A 16143-nucleotide genomic window follows, 5' to 3' on the forward strand; every position below is an offset into this window, starting at 1 on the left:
CTGAACTGCACAACTTGTTCCCACCATGGAAACAAGAATTCAAAAATCATACTGAATCACCAGAACTAGAAACAGTACTTGATTTTGTTTCTACAGAGATTGGTTCTGCTGAATGCAGAAAATCACATCCTTTGGTTTTGTCTGTTTGTTTATATGTTTTTATGTTTGAAATAGTATCTAACCGTTAAGTGGTCCTGACTGCAAAAACACCAGACTGTGTTTTCAATAAATAATTCCACTTTAATGGCAAAGTAATAATTTAGACAGATACAGTGCGCACACCTGCAAAAAAATATACGCAAGCTGGTTTACAAGCTAGAGAAACAATAAACCAATAGAAAATACATCATCCAGTTAAGTCCGATGACACCAAATACTTATTATTAGGGCTTTACAAAGACTACAAAACTTTTCAGATGATTTATTTCACTGTTTCTGTCTATTTACATGATATGTTACAACAAAAATGTACAAAATATAAAATGTGTACAGACAAATGTTTCACAAACAATTTCTGAGTTGTAAACTAGGTGGACTCACTGAGATGTATTGCAGGAAGTTTTGTATATGTAATATCGTGTGTTTGCGTATTAAATATGGCAGGAAAAGATCTGCAGGTTTGCTCAGAGCACAGGTACAGGAAAGAGCAGCTTTCCCTTAGTTCTTTGACTCAGTCAAGGTGTATGATTGATATTTGCATCCGAAATGGATCCAGATTTGGGGGGGGGGGGGGGAAGGATGTTGGTCTGACTGAATCCTATATGCATAAAACCAGTTAAGAGTTTTATTAGGGCAATAGCACCGTGTAGGAACCTCTAGATTCAGTGATGCAGCTCAGTGCCATTTGGAAACTGCATTGATTTATCTTTGTTTTACAGCGAGTGACCACGGGGTGGCCACAGAGTTAATAGCACCAAAAACATCCTGAAGGTAACATCCACGGAGGTGTACAGTGCATGTCTACACAATGCCAAAGCCCTTACGTACCTTCTTCTTAATATGCACCTATTTTAACCGGACCCTTCTTGTGGTAAAAGAGCGTTTCCGATTATTCTGAGCAGTTTGAACGCAATCTGGTCGTAGCCTGCTGTGACATATGCACTTAAAATGTTTTCAGTTGGCTTTTTTTTCCCCCCAAAAAAATGTATTGGCTTTGTATAGATATTGAAACATGCTGACTGTAGCATTGATAGCTCCTGCATAGTCATAACAACTGTAAATACAGGACAAACACACTGGGTAATAACAGCTTTTAAGGTTTGCATTCTGTATTTGTTTGCAACATACAGGAAATCTCAGCAAGTGAAACATCTCTTAACACCAACAGAATAAAATACATTATTTTTGTTCGTTTGTTTGCTTTCAGTTTGATTTGTGCAAGGCTTTTTTTTTTTTTTCAATATTTACAATACCCACCCAGTAGACTGTGCAAAACCAACCCACTTTTACAGTATAAACTCTTCCTCTTCCACAGTGGACATCACTGCTTCAGTGTTCTTTTATGCTGAATTCTTCATGTACAACAATAGCAATCAAAACAACATGCTAAAACTAGAAAAAGGAAAAAAGAAACCATATATTTGTGCTCATGCTGCATCAAGTGCATCCAGCTCTGCTGGATAAATATTCAAAACATCTGTCTTCCAAAAATTCCATTCCATGGGACCAAATGGATTTGAGCCGATTTTCTCAGCATTTAGGTGGCAGTGGAAGTGGGTTTGGGTTCCTTGTGTATTTCTGAGGGTAGGCAGAGCAATCTATTCACAAGATAAAAATATTATATAGCAACTGTTCTTTCTCCTATCCATTACTTTAAAAAATCATGATATACAGATATGAGGCTACTGTGTTAACTGACATTTTCTCATTAGTAAATGAAGAAAAAAAACAGTGTAAATTACCAATGGTTTAGGAATTAAACCAACTGTAAAACTGTTCTAGAAATCTGTTTTAAGGCAGTGAGACAGCACCATAAGAAATGTTCCTTCTTTCACTGAAAAGGCTCAAACAAATGAAGCCCTAAAAAGCCTTTAATCAGTGTTGGTTAATAATTGGTATAAAACTGTTGTTAAGGAGTGGGCAGGTGGTTAAAAAAGACCTTTGTGGTAAAAACAACTTTATAAAATCTGTGACTTGTATACTAAAAACTTGATGGAGCGCATCACCGTGACCATGGCAGTTAGAATTAAATTGGCACTTATCCAGCATATCACAGTCATGTTTTCTGGTGATTGCACAATACTGCTTGTGCTTTCTGAGTTACTATCATCATATTTGACTCATTTTGGAATGGGCAGTAGCGTACAACACAAACACCACTGCAGTCCTGTGACCAGCACCATGTGGCACAACAGAGGTTAGAAGAGAATTAGAAGACTGCATTGTTCATGCAGTACCTCAGGGTAAACTAAAGGAAAAAGAAAACCCCAAAACCAGAAGAAGTTGCACTGTAAACTTGTACAGAGACAGAGAGAGACAGAGACAGAGAGAGAGGAAGAGGAAAACAGAAAAATAAATTCCAGTTTGGCTAACACGTGTGCAATCTGCTTAGATGCCCTTGGTCTAGGGCCCTTTCCAGTTGACAAACGGAGTCTCACTTGGCTCCATAGGTATTGAAATGCCTTGAAATTAAACTAATTCAAGCTTTCCACTTCAATTTTTCTTCCTGACTTTGCAGAGTTATGTCTCCTGCCTACCTACAACACACCACTCTCACTTGGGGACCTCGGCGTGCTGCTTTAATACTGGCAGTGGTCTAGTGGAAACAGATTTTACCATAATCCTCCACCAAGGTTTGTCCCTTTCAGAGAGTTGATTCAAGGGATGAATCCAAAATGTCATCGTGGTGGCTGGTGCTATCGCTGTCACAGCTTTGTGCGCTCGAGTAGTTGGCTGCCTCTTGAAGCCGCATTAGCATATTCATCTGAAAGAAGAAAGTGATGTTTACACAATCTCATCTCATTTAATGCTGCAGTGACTGTGTTAAAATTTAATTAAGCTCCCTTGCTGTATGAGGTGTGCTGGTATCTAGCTGAGGGGACCATACAAAAGGATTTCAGAAAGGGCAGGGTGTCAGCAGCTCTTCCTGCTACCCTTTTCATTGCCTTGTGGTCTTTAAATAGAAGTTTGAAGGTCCAAAGAGCCAGAGGGATACAATGGAGCTGCCTAATAACTCTTTAATTCAGGGGTGAGAATGGCTGCAGCTGCAACACCAGCAGGGGAAGTAAGCCATATCACAGCTGGACATCTGGGCCCATATTTGGAGACAGTCATGCTTTCAGATAATTTTTGGATGGTGTAGACATGCTACATTGGAAAAGCAACTGAAAACATAATCACACTAACATACCCCCTCTATAAGTGAGAGATGCGAAGGAGCAAAAGAGGGGTGAACTTAGGCCAGTTGCTTCATAAGAGTCCCATCTGTTGTTGAGGGGCTGACCTCAGCAACACATCCTCCTACCCAGGAGACAAGAGCACCCACATAATTTGGGTTTATTATAACCTGAAACCCATCTGAAAAATCATCAGAAAGCAGCATTAAGCTGCAGATAATTACTTGGATGCTTGATGCCTAACTCTGTGTAATGATCAGGATTTTATTTATAAAACATCTGCTTCTGCCAGCATGCTCAGAGCTGCAAGTAATGTTGACATTGCTTTAGTGTTTTTCGAGGATCAAATATGCTGTCATTACAACAAAGGCAGGCAATGAAACACCAAAGAGAAAGAGGTATGCTTGTGTGTTTGTGTGTTAAGCCCCTTTTCCCAGTGCGCTCAGTAATCCTTGCATCTCTGTGGTTTCAACCTGCACAGCTTGCAAAGATTTCTCTAGGTATTGAACGGTGTTTAATACCCTTTAATACTATGAGATAGCTCTTGCTGAAGGTTTAATGGGTATTCACGCTTGTGAATACATGTGATAGGTGTGCGGTACAGCCTGCATGTTGCACGTCCTGTTTCCACAAGTGCAGTGCCTGTGCCCCAGTGAGCTTCACTGGGAGTGAGGAGAAGCCCTCCATTCACAAGTCTCAACCACTGATATTTAACCAGATACAGATACTGATTCTAGTGTGCAGGGAGCAAGGGTGACGGGATACTGAACTTGAGCTGCCCAAGTATTTTCATAGTATGCATATGTGCTAGAAGCCTGGCCAATACACTCACTGGCAGCCAAAATCACAGGGTCAGTCATCCCAAAGCTTATGCAATAAGAGACAGGTGATCAAATGAGGTGATTTTCTACACTTCTTCAGGATGCAAGATCTAGTTTTGGATACCAAACTCTCAGTGAGGCTGTGGAGTCATTTTCTTAGCACTGATAAGAGTTAAATGCATTTTCCTCTGAAAAATTCCCTTTTTCAAGGGCTGCTGTACTTCCAGAAGTACAATCCTCTAAAATGGTATTTTGAGTTGTGATAAAGGCAGTCTATAGAGAAAGCACTATACAACAATAGCAGCTCAATATATGCAATTTAATAGTCCATTATCAAGGAGACAACGGTAAACTCAGACATTTGGGATCATATTTAAATAAAACAAAACTTGGCATTGAGGGAAATCAACCTCTTATCTTTTAATACCACAACACTTGCAAACCTTTTACATTAGAACTGTTATTCAGTCACTGGTTATCTTGAAATGTTCTGAGGAAAAGAAGGATGGCTGTCTAATTTGCATTTCCACTAAATTCTTTATGATAGACAAGTTAGATAATGTGTTTTTCTCAGTCCTTCACTTGTAGAATGTAGATGAAGGGCTGTCCAGCCTGGTAAGGTGTTTTTAGAATAAACTGATTAATAAGTTGCTGAATACTGGTTCCCAAACATTATGATGATGAAGACCAAATACTCTATGGGGCAGATAGAAAATGAAAACAATTTAGGGGCATATTAACATGATGGTGACACCTGCCTTCCTGCTAGATTTTCAACATTTTTAAAAAATTGTAGTAGGATTCGTTTCAAAAGCCCATTTTGGATCAAGTCGACAGTTGTTTTTACTGTACAGTGTAAAACTTAACATGTGACAATAAAGTATATATTGAAAAGCTTTTTCCCAAAACTTGAAAACTTACCAAGGGATCCCCCTCTGTATCAGTCTGTGGAACGTGCTTTGAGGTTGTTCCTTCCTTTGCTGATGCATAACCTTCATAACCAACATCTTCTGGTCTTAACTGAAGTAGTGATGGCCACTCATGCTGTAGAGATGCAGAGCTCCATGGATAGGTGTCAGCTACCCACTTGGAGGGATCCTCCCAGGGTGACCTCTTACCATACATCTATATTATGAATATAACACAGGTAAGAGTACATATTATAGTGTTTTCAGCACCAGTTGTAACAGCAAACAAAAGTAATCAAAACCATCTACGCCATTTTAGTAAGTGGTCTACTTTCAGATGTGCTCAGCACTTGGATATGATATGATATTTAGAAGTCCTCATCTCCATTAATGCTCCTTCAATACAGAATGACTGCAAGTTGAAAAACATTCCATAATTAGTGATATTTGTAGGCAACAGTGGGAGTCACAAGTTCCTGATACAATGTGAAATGAGACCTTCAAGTAATATGCTTAAGGCGTATCAGTGAAACTAACTCAGACCTATCTAAAATATTCAAGTAAACTGGATTTTGTTTGAAGTGAACTAGGAAGTGCCAGTACAGATCGTTCCCTTCTCCTAGCAAAATGGGCTGCAGAAGCAGACATCTGTCCATACCTTAGTTTGAGATCTTTCATAAGGTTAAGAGAAGAAATTCACAAAGGACAGGATTTCCTCACTGTAAAGCACAAAAATGCTTCTGAAACAGGACGGAGCAAGGAAATACTGTATAATACGAATACTACATGTTTAGGTCTGGTAGCTTTTTCACTGAAATGTACCCTTCTTTGCAAGCGACATGTTAACTGAGAGACCCTTGGTTGCCGATTTACAGATTTCCTTTAGCTACAACAATGACACTTTGGGATGGGGAGCCATTCAGCGGGGCTTTCTGTGATTTTTCCCAGCTCAAACAGCCTCATGCAATCCAAGGAACACATAATATTGGCAGGGCATACATTCATGGAGCATTTAGATGGGCTGCACTCCTAAAAGGAGTAGAACAGTGAAGGATTTTAGTTGCTAAAACCACAGAGATGAGTTGTGCTTATCACTGCAACACCTGCTCCCAGGCACTTGCTGAATCAGAGCTCCAGGTTAGGGAGCCAAGTTCCCCATATTATGCACAAAGATACTCCGACTCCTTCTGCCCTACAGTGAGGCTAGCTTGCTATAACAGTGATCTGCCTAAACAAGCCAAGAGGAAATATTTCTCAGGGAGGTAGCAGGCTAAATGCAGGCTGTAGGCAGCATTTACCCTCATCTGATATTAACAGTGATGAAATCTTTTCTGGAATTTGGAGCAAGGCTTGTAAATACTGTGTCTGACAAGTGATTTTGCAAAGTACCAGGCTAGAAAGGCATTTTCTACCCACCTCTGGTTCTGGGAACATCTAATTATAACATGTAAAAGATTTCTGTTTATTATTAATAAAGTTATTCAATGGAAGCTAAAAATTGGAATGTTTCATGAAAGAACATATTTTCTTCTACATGCTGCCATCTTCTGCTCCAGAATTGAAGTTTTCATTTAAGTAGTACTCTGTATACTTGGGAAAATATGAGGAAGAAGACTATCACTACAGTTTTATAGCTGGTCTAAAAAGGCACTGTTAATCTCACTGTGGCTGTTCTATCAGATATTTGGCAGGTTTTTGCACAAGGCATAAACACTCTATAATTCCCAGAGAGATAAGCAGTTTTAGGAAAGCTTGAGATATTCAACAGACAAGATTCTAAGCCTCCACTGCATCAGTATATCACTATGTCAATACAAGGTGATAAAGAAACTGCAGCTGCTCACAGTTCTTTGACTAGTTCACAATCCCCTCTGCACTGCGCAGTCATTTCTTTCAGTGTCATGTATGGCAAAAACCTAAAAAACTGATTTTCCACAAAGTATCTTTTTCAAAGGACATAGAATTGCAGTGCATGAAAGAAAAGGGAAAAAGCCAATTAAGACCAAAAAAAAAAAACCAAAAAACAAACAAAGAAGAAAGGATTCATATCAAGATTTAGATTTGCTCCAAAACCGCAGTATGGTCTCATATCTTAACCTATATGGACAGCTCACAGTGCTATTCACAAGCAAATCTATCTGTAGCCCTCTTTCTATTAAAGTAGAAGAAATTTTAATGGTTCATTAACAATCAGTGGAACAGCTGCTAACACCTAGCTCTGGAAAGGCCAGGATGACCAAACTGTGAAGCACAGTGATCTGATGGCACTGTTATCCAAAATGAGAATTACAGTCAGAAGGGTACCTTAACCCATATAAAGAAAGAAAAAAAAAAGAAAACTATGGAAATACAAGCAGGGTTGCAAGATGTAAGGGCAAGGACAGACCTTCATGTTCATCAGGTCCAAAGAATAAATGATCTCAATCTGGTTAGACAAACTTTCTTTTCTTTACCTGAATGGTGAAAATATTCTTGTTCACAAGCTTTCCCTCACAAGCCTGTGTGCCTACACGTGTACATAGGTGGTACAGGCTTACACAGACCAAAGCTATTTTCTTGCACCAGTGTACAGGCTATCCACTCTTCCATGAAGAAATAGGCTGAGACTACCTTGACTCAGGGAGTCAATCTCAGCTGCATTTAGCATTGCTGGGAATTCTTTAAACAGTGGTAAAGGAACAACCTTCCTCCAGTCACAGAGGAGAAACCCTTTTTGTAAAATACAAGACATGTCCGTGTTGGAGTAGGCGAAGCCAAATTATACATCAGAGCAAGAGCAGGTCAAAAGGAGTTCAAGGCTGATTTCTATAATCCCTCGAAGAATTTTCTTCTTCCAAATGGAACAGCATTCATACTTAGATGCATTGGTTAAAACTAGCTTACAGAAAACCTATGAAATGAATAAAAAAAAGGTAATTCCGGGAAACAAATTAAATACCTGAAGTCCTTCTCTCACAGCTTCCAGAAGATATGGCACCAGGGAATAGTTCCAGAGGTCTGTGAACCACACTCTGGAGCCATCAACATCCATAGGGCAAGGGAGGAAGAGGCGGGGACCTGAAAAATCAAGTTGTACATTAAAAAAAGTAGAACTAGGGAACACACTAAAAATAAACTTCACAGAATTAAAATAGTAGTATTTATTTTCATTAAAAATTAACTAGTGTCTCTTTATCCAGTTCTAGGGCCTGATTAACACAAGTTTTACAAGCAAAGCTATATAAAAAGGTGATTTCTTTGCTAACATAGCTGTTCCACTAAAAGACCTGAAGTCCAAGCGTTTTTATTGTTGTAATTATATTGCAGTGTGAAAGCAGGGTTAAAAAAAGCTTAGGAAAGTTCCTATTGAAGTAAGTTTTGTAGATTTATGATACTTTACTTAAAAGTCATTAGTAACCGAGGCAGAAGTACCAGGCACCAGGAAATACATACTCTCTCATTAAACTTTCCATTTTCATTTCAATCCTGCTGGAAGCCAGACAAATTCCCCACATTGATGTTATACTTCACACTGAGAGATGACAACTTTTAAAAACATAATATATCCTTCACAAATCTGTAAAATGTCCAGCCTGAATCCTTATTTCAAAGCACTGCACCAACAGACTCACCAATGGTTACATCTGAAGAGCTGTGTGTTTCTAAAAAGCTGTTGAGATGATGCCATGTTTTGGGGATCCAGTCAATGATTTTGATGAGCTCATTATTGCGCATGCTCCGTTCTATTTCAGTCTCAATCAGTTTTCTTCTCAGATATCTGCCCAAGAAACCTTTAATAGGCTCTGTGTGATTAGCACATAGCACCCACCTGGGTAGAAAGGATAAATATCAAGCCACAAGGAATAGCAAATACAGAATTTCTTCTTGTAACATATAGATGAGAGTAATGTCAAAAGCTTCTGAGTTTTATTAGTCAGGAAGTATAAAACTGCTCCAATAAACTATATTATAACCCATTCTTACACCACAATCATTACAGTTTCAGCAGCAATTCAATACACTGAAGACAAATTTGCTGAAGACAAATGGAATGCAAGAATGCAATTGTCTTCAACAACTTGCTACAGATGCTGGAAAGTATCTACTTATTTCCTTCATCATTCTCCAACACCATTCACAGACCCATCAATACAGGAAAGACACAGAAGCTGAAATACCTTGCTGTGATGAGATACAAGATCAATGTTTGCTGAAGAACTGGGCTGAGAAGCAGGGAACTGTGCAAACATAGCCACAGCAAATACAGAGTAAATGTACCTGAAATTGTGATGCAGCTCCAGATTTGGTGAAGAAGAGACTCCCTGGTTCATGGTTCCAATAATATAGGGACTGAAAAGAGAAAAGTAGTAGTGTTTTTTTTTTTTTTGATGGAGAATCCAATCAGATATTCAGAAAATATTATTATCTGCATTAGGCCAATCAATGCATTATAGTCTTGGATTTAAAATATTCCCGAGGTGCCCTTTTTTAATGTTTATTCTGTATGATTTCCCTCTCTGCACATTTGTACTTTACTAGTACTCATCTGTATTAAAAAAATAAATGAGGCAACCCTGTCCTCATGTACTTCATAATTTTGCAGTAGACTTGGAGTTTTAATTTCAGAAGCCAGTGAATCTCATGGGTTAAGACACAGCATGCAGTGGTTTTAGGAAGGGAAGTCCCTATGACGGCACTTTAACAGAAGAAATAGCCAAAGTTATAGGCCACTAAAAGTTACAGAGAACATTATTTTTATTCCTTCTTGGCAGTAACAGTCAGCAAACTTCATACTTCTGCACTGCTGCAGGCAAACTGTAGGAAGTGCAAGTCTGCCTGATATACAGATGCTTCTGCATGGCACGGTTCATGGGTTCCCACACATCCCAGATTCCACTAATATAAAGGGCATTTCTTCTTACTCTCCCATAAGCTGTCCTTATGGTAGTAATGAGCTAGTGTGATCTGACAGGGTGAAAAGGATAAGACCCTAATTCAGTCAAGCGTTTAAGTACATTCATAAATTCAACAGCATGTTTTTATCTCACTGAGATGCATGGGAGTCTTATAAATAAAGGAAGCAGACACCTAAGTATCTGGCTGAAGAGGATTAAAATCATTGAAACATATAAGGGCTTTGCTGACAGCCTTTGGGAGTCTAAGTTTCCACATTTGAATTTGCAAAATAACAAAAAATTTTTGTTTTAATTGCAAAAGGTGTATGAAAGGGGACAGGAGATACCACCTACCATTTATTATATTTACAGTTGAGGAAACCATTGAAGATGTCACTAAGTGAACTGATGTGGTGCAGGTTATCAAGTATTATGACCACAGGGAGGTCAGCACCATTGTTGTCAGCACTGCATTGCTCAGCTAGGTTTGCTAGATATTGTCGCAGATCCTTCAGCAGAATTAACAAAACAAAACAAAAAACAAAACAAAACAGAAAATATAAATCCAATTAGACCATAGATATAATTTCAGTGGAAAAGATTTTCAGAAAGCTAAGGATGGTGAACTATGGATAATTCAGCTGGATTAGCCCATGCAGGAAGGCCTGCTTCTTAGAGCAACACTGAAGCCACATGTTGGGAAAAACAAAGGCAATAAACGTAAGGCAAGTGACTGAAACATACACATGGCTATTTGGTGGATGCATTCCTTAGAAACCTGCTGATAAAATATCTGATCAAGAGGAAAATAGCTTGCAATAAAATATGCCATTTATATACCAATTCCCCCCCCAAATTATCACACCATTCAGGCATACTGAACTGCTCCTTCAGATATTGCCTTTCACCACTCTCACTGAAAATCTGTTCGACCTTTTGGGGATACTATATCACACCTCATAATAAAATGTACTGGGTAAATTCTTCTTTTTTTCTCACAGCTATCTGTCTGGCTGCAGTTTAGCAGTGGAGTAAAAGAGAGCTTTCTATAATCAAAACATTTGATGTTTTTCTCAACAGTGTTGCCCTTGAGGGTCTGGATTAGTCAAGTTTTACAGCTGTATCTCTAGGGTATCTAATTTTGTCAGTGCCAGGAATGCTTAGTATTATGAACAAAGCTCCTATTGCCGTTTTACTTTCTGGATCAGGGATAGCAGAATCATTTCTCTTCGATGTGAACATAGAATCTTTTATTTCAAGAAAGATTTTTTTTGCTTTTTATGATCAGATGTCTCTAGGGTAACAACATGGGTTCCTTCCATGGAATAGCACTATCTGTATTATTCAAACAATGTTGCTTTTTCTTTTTTACTACAAACTCAAAAGTTCTATATAAAACTTAATAGAAACAAAGGAAAAGGAAAAAAAAAAATCAAAACCCCAAACAAGCAATTGACCAGAAATTCAAAAGCTTGCTCTTTTGTGGAACAATTTTCATTATAAATGTATGTGGTTTAAAAATAAAAGATAAACACATTCCTTGACAAAGTAAATGTCATCACAAATCCACTGTATAAAGACAGTGAAAAGCAGTGTTTTTACTGGAATGGTACTCTTGTTCCTTTGGGATCTGCATGTTCTTCCTTCTTATATTATGCTAATATTCATTATGTTCTGTGCAAATCAAAAAGCTCTGGGTAAAACCTTTCATTCTCTTTTCCCTGGGTACCAAGTTAGGAGCATACCCAATTTAGGACAGGAAATGAATGGTATTATCTGTGGCTAGCTTAGTAGCTGTGCTAGAAGCTTGATAATCTGAACAATGTAAATCACTGGGAATGTGACATGATGCATAAGGCAATTTTATTATGGTCAACTTCCTGACCAACACACTCCAGAAACAGTAGCAGCAGTTGTATTTATCCAGTGCTGATTAAGAAGCTGAACCCAAGATAGTGATCCCCATTCTGAATTATTTGCTAACAATAAACTGATATTATCACTATAAAAAGCAAGTTAGACTAGTATTACTTCATATCTAGCTTTCTGACAAAGGAATTGCAATCTACAAATTTAATTTATATAGGAACTTGACTGCAGCTATCCCTAACATGGGTTTCCTCAAGCAAGAGAAAATTCCCTCACAGTACTTCAGTGATTTGTTTAGAACAGAAAGATCTTGTCCCTGTTCCTCACTGGGATTTGAGACTGAATTCTATGGGAGGAAATGAGAACTGAGCAACAAAACAGTATGCCAATTAATAGGAGCTGCTTTGCATCATCACTACAAATTGGGCAATAGGTTATCTTTTCAACTGTAACTTACCTTGCTTGACTTGTGATCTACATTAAAAGTTGCGATTGCATCCTCAGTTTTTTTTCTGCCAGATTTAGTTATAATATATTCAGCCAGCCTGTTAGCTAAATAGGTCTTTCCTGTGCCACTGGGTCCCGACAGAATAATTCTGCGATGCTCCATCAGTAAATTAAAGTACCTCTGCGTAATTGGCTTAGGAATTAACGTGTCAAACACAAAACTGTCCAAACTGTTTTCTTCCACTCCTGGGAACAAAAGAAAAGAAAAATGGCCTGTCTTCATACTTGCTAACGAAGGTATGGGTTTGGCCAGCATCTGATGGTGTTATGCTCAAAGTAAGGTATTGATTGCCTAAATCGAATTCCTATGAAGGGCTTCATTTCTGTGGAAATGCTTATATCCTTCCACAGTGGCAAAAAAATTACACATTGAGTGGCACAAGATGGGTGGGAGAGTTGAAATTAAAGTAAATGTGAAGAGAAGGCTCAGAGAGGCAAAGATGTATGTTTCAAACACTACAGGCAACCATGACAAAAAAAGGTTAAAGTGACAGCCACAGGGTTACCGGCTGTCACATATATATATGCAGAGTTCTTCTCAAGGCACTCTTCCCCTCCAACAGCAAATCCCTACAGCTTTTTCCTGCATAACTGGGTGAGGTATAAATATTTCTCATCTTAATCTCTTTTTTTGGTTTTTGGTTTTGGTTTGTTTGTTGTTTTTGTTTTTTGTTTGTTTGTTTTTCTATAGTCAGAAATGTGTACTTTGCTGCGATTTGGCAGTCAGGCAGAGAAGGACAGAGATATTCTTAGATCGGCCTCAAAATGCCACACTGCATTAGGTTTTGTACAATGTCATACAGAGAGTTTATGTGATAAATGTGCCCTTGAACCGGAGACAAAATACAGAAAGGCTAGGTGTGAGAAAGAACGTATGAAGAGAGGAGGACTAGAGTGAAGAATTCTGTATTATCGGCAAAAATATTCTCAGGGTTTTACCTTTCAGATTCACAGTGATGACATTATTATCTCCAACCAGATATCCACAAGGCAGCAGTTCAGGCACTTCTAGGCTATGGGCTCTAATTACATCTCCTATACAATAGTTAGCAATGCATTCAGAGCTTAAACCCAGGCTAGTAGTTGGATCCACTCGGAAAATATATTCCTGAAGTTACATGAAAACATAAGACACAAAAAATAAAAATGGTGATTGAATGAAAATAGTTTGGAAAATATTTCAGTACAGGTGAAGTCACTTGTCAAGGAGATTCTTGCAGTCACATTCAATAGAGAAAAATAATGAAAAATGAATGTCAACATTAAGAATAAAGTTTAATAGTGGTGTTAGTGACATACCAAAAAACAAAAAAAAATTAGGTAAGATAACCCAAAGAATACAGATTTTTCTGAAGTGAAATTAAATTAATAGTTGAGCTATTTTTTTCAGTGTCTTACCTTAAAGAGACGTTTGATTACACCATCTAAAACATCCCATTTTGTTTTTCCACTTACTCCAATTGATCCTATCAGATATGTATGTGGTTTTTGATCCTGCAAAGAAAGGTTTTTTGGAAAATGGTCTAAACATGGTGCTAATTAACTTCATAATTTTCCCAGTGAAGAAAAATAATATTATTTGCAATGTGATGTTATAACTTTGTCAGCAATATGTGTGCCAGAAACAGCTATGGATGATATTACTTTAGTATGTCTTTGTAAGAAAGGAAATGCAGTATGTTATTCCGCGCTTTGGTTGCATCTGTGTTTATAAAGAGCTGAATATAAATAAAAGTTGCCCTGCATTTATAATCTTTGTAATACAGGCAATGCAATTGCAAATTTATCACTTCAGCAGCATATTCAGGTTTGCACCCTAAGGGGTCCAAGGCATAGGTCTAATTTGTAATGACTTTTAAATGGAGATAGTAATTCTCAGAACATCCTTTTACTAATTAAACTGAGAATTGGTAGTGTCTGGGACACCACAGAGGCAGAAGGAGGCCATATGACATTAGTCTATGGAGAGTGCCTAACTGCATTGAGCGTGGATGACAGAGAGCTGCTATCTTTAGGATATTTCCCTCCAGTTCCTGGCTGAAAATACTGAAATAAGTTGAGCTCCTATACTGCAAGGTTTGCCTGAGCTATATAATTCTGCATCTAGACTTACCTTGGCTCTACTATAGCCCTTGTTTATAGTGACCAAAATTTTCACGCTATGACCTTCTTTGTGGAGTGCTCCATCAGTGACATCCTCCAACAAAATATCTACAATAAAAGAAGGGAAGTAAAGTAATCAACCTGACAAATCATATCAGCTATGTTCGCATCATCAGTTCAATATTTGTTCAAGGGATTTTTCGGTTAAAAAGAAAGGCTGACATCACAACTTGCAATCATTTTAATCAGTACTTATTCCTCATTCACCTTTTCTGTTGGAGATCAAAAAAATACAATTTATCAATTTTTTAAGCAATATTAGGAGCTTTAATCATGTAGAAAATAATAGGAAATCAGGAATAAAGAAATTCTTTATTGCACTATAGTCTTGCCTTTGCTTTCTTTCTTGGAACTTGTTCAAAATTTCCATATGTCCATAAAATAATGCTGTTTGAAACCTAAATTAAGTTTGTATCTTTGGGCACTCATTGTGCCCTTTAGAATGTTCTAAGGAGAAAACCAAGAAATGCTTAATTTATGTGCTTGCTGATAAGCAAAATAGCATTTAATTTCTCCTCTCAGCTGATTTTCTTACCCTCTGTAAACATGGCATGGACAGAGGTTTTTTTTTAACCCCCATAATACAGGCTTACAAAAAGCATCCATTAGAAAAACACTTTGCAGTCCTCCATAATACTGTATTCAGCCATTCTGCTAAGAAAAGGTTTCATTTTCCTTGGGGCAGAGTGATTCTGATCTGCTCTGAGCTTCTTCACTAACTCCTAAAATGAGAAATCAGTAGGATGTATTTTTTACTAAAGGCTGAGACTGAAGCTTACTGAAAGGGATAAAACTACTGTCTTCCTCTACAAGTTCTCCCAGAGACTGTGCTGTTAGACATTTAAACTAGCTATCAAATTAGCAAAGATTATGGATTTGCATTTTCTTCAAAGGCCAGCATGGTAATCCACTACCCTAAATCCTGCTGCTTCTTACTGTGGTGATTGAAGGAACGCATTAACTTCATGTCATAGTCTGCATAAGGTCAGATTTCACCCAAATTAAAGTCCCAGTAAGGTTCAGTTACTTGCTCAAAGTTTAACCAAAGTAGGCTTATGAACATGACTTGAATGACTGTATAAAAAAAAAAAGTTCTAATGTAAAATGTTTGATTTAGAAGCAGATCTAGAAGCAGATTTTGCAGACGATGTTTGTTGTTTATTTGGGTGGGGTTTTTTTAATTGATTGAATGAAAAAGCATTTTTGTTGTGAGCTTAAATAAATCCATGCTTGTTTTGTTCCAGGCAGTTTTTCTGTGCCTCCAGCACTGAATGCTTCACTTCACTTGTCATGTGTTTTGGCAGATTTGACAAACCTTGAGAGTTTATGTAAAGTCATAGTTCATCTGAGGGCAATTTACAACATAACTGATCCCTTGTGAAAATTTTCAGTCTCTAAATGACCCTTATGTAGCCTTTAAAATATATTCTTCTGTAAATCCTCAGGAATGAGGAGCTCTCCCTCTCACTGAAACAAGGGGTTGAGAAGATGTCCAAGGGGTTCTAATTTCATGGTGGTGCTAATTGCTTTAATTATCTCCTGCTAGGCCTCCTCCTTAGGTGCACTATGGGGCTCTGGCTCAATTCTTGTCTGAGCTCTGGCACTCTTTTCACTGGACATTACAGAAAGAGTGTTGCATTGGTCCTTGTTTGCTGCTCTTTATCCC

At 38.0% G+C, this 16143-nt stretch overlaps 1 protein-coding gene across 11 annotated transcripts in view; it reads right to left on the reverse strand.

The window, feature by feature from the left end:
• Window positions 1–219: 219 nt before the first annotated feature.
• NAV3 (neuron navigator 3) overlaps window positions 220–16143 on the reverse strand; it is a 543191-nt gene continuing 527267 nt past the window's right edge. For all 11 annotated transcript variants that reach the window (XM_061454721.1, XM_061454723.1, XM_061454722.1 and 8 more), the window contains 10 exons: window positions 14428–14525; window positions 13713–13808; window positions 13254–13422; window positions 12265–12500; window positions 10293–10447; window positions 9322–9393; window positions 8676–8872; window positions 8003–8121; window positions 5078–5281; window positions 220–2923 (listed from right to left, as the gene is read on the reverse strand). In XM_061454721.1, the coding sequence (XP_061310705.1) occupies window positions 2804–2923; window positions 5078–5281; window positions 8003–8121; window positions 8676–8872; window positions 9322–9393; window positions 10293–10447; window positions 12265–12500; window positions 13254–13422; window positions 13713–13808; window positions 14428–14525 (1466 nt within the window). In that variant the 3' untranslated portion in view covers window positions 220–2803. The remainder of the gene's footprint in view (window positions 2924–5077; window positions 5282–8002; window positions 8122–8675; window positions 8873–9321; window positions 9394–10292; window positions 10448–12264; window positions 12501–13253; window positions 13423–13712; window positions 13809–14427; window positions 14526–16143) is intronic.

Source organism: Pezoporus flaviventris, unplaced genomic scaffold, assembly GCF_033815535.1.
Source record: "Pezoporus flaviventris isolate CSIRO_AGI_PZ_B2104156 unplaced genomic scaffold, CSIRO_AGI_Pfla_v1 ptg000016l, whole genome shotgun sequence".
Lineage (NCBI taxonomy): Eukaryota > Metazoa > Chordata > Aves > Psittaciformes > Psittacidae > Pezoporus > Pezoporus flaviventris.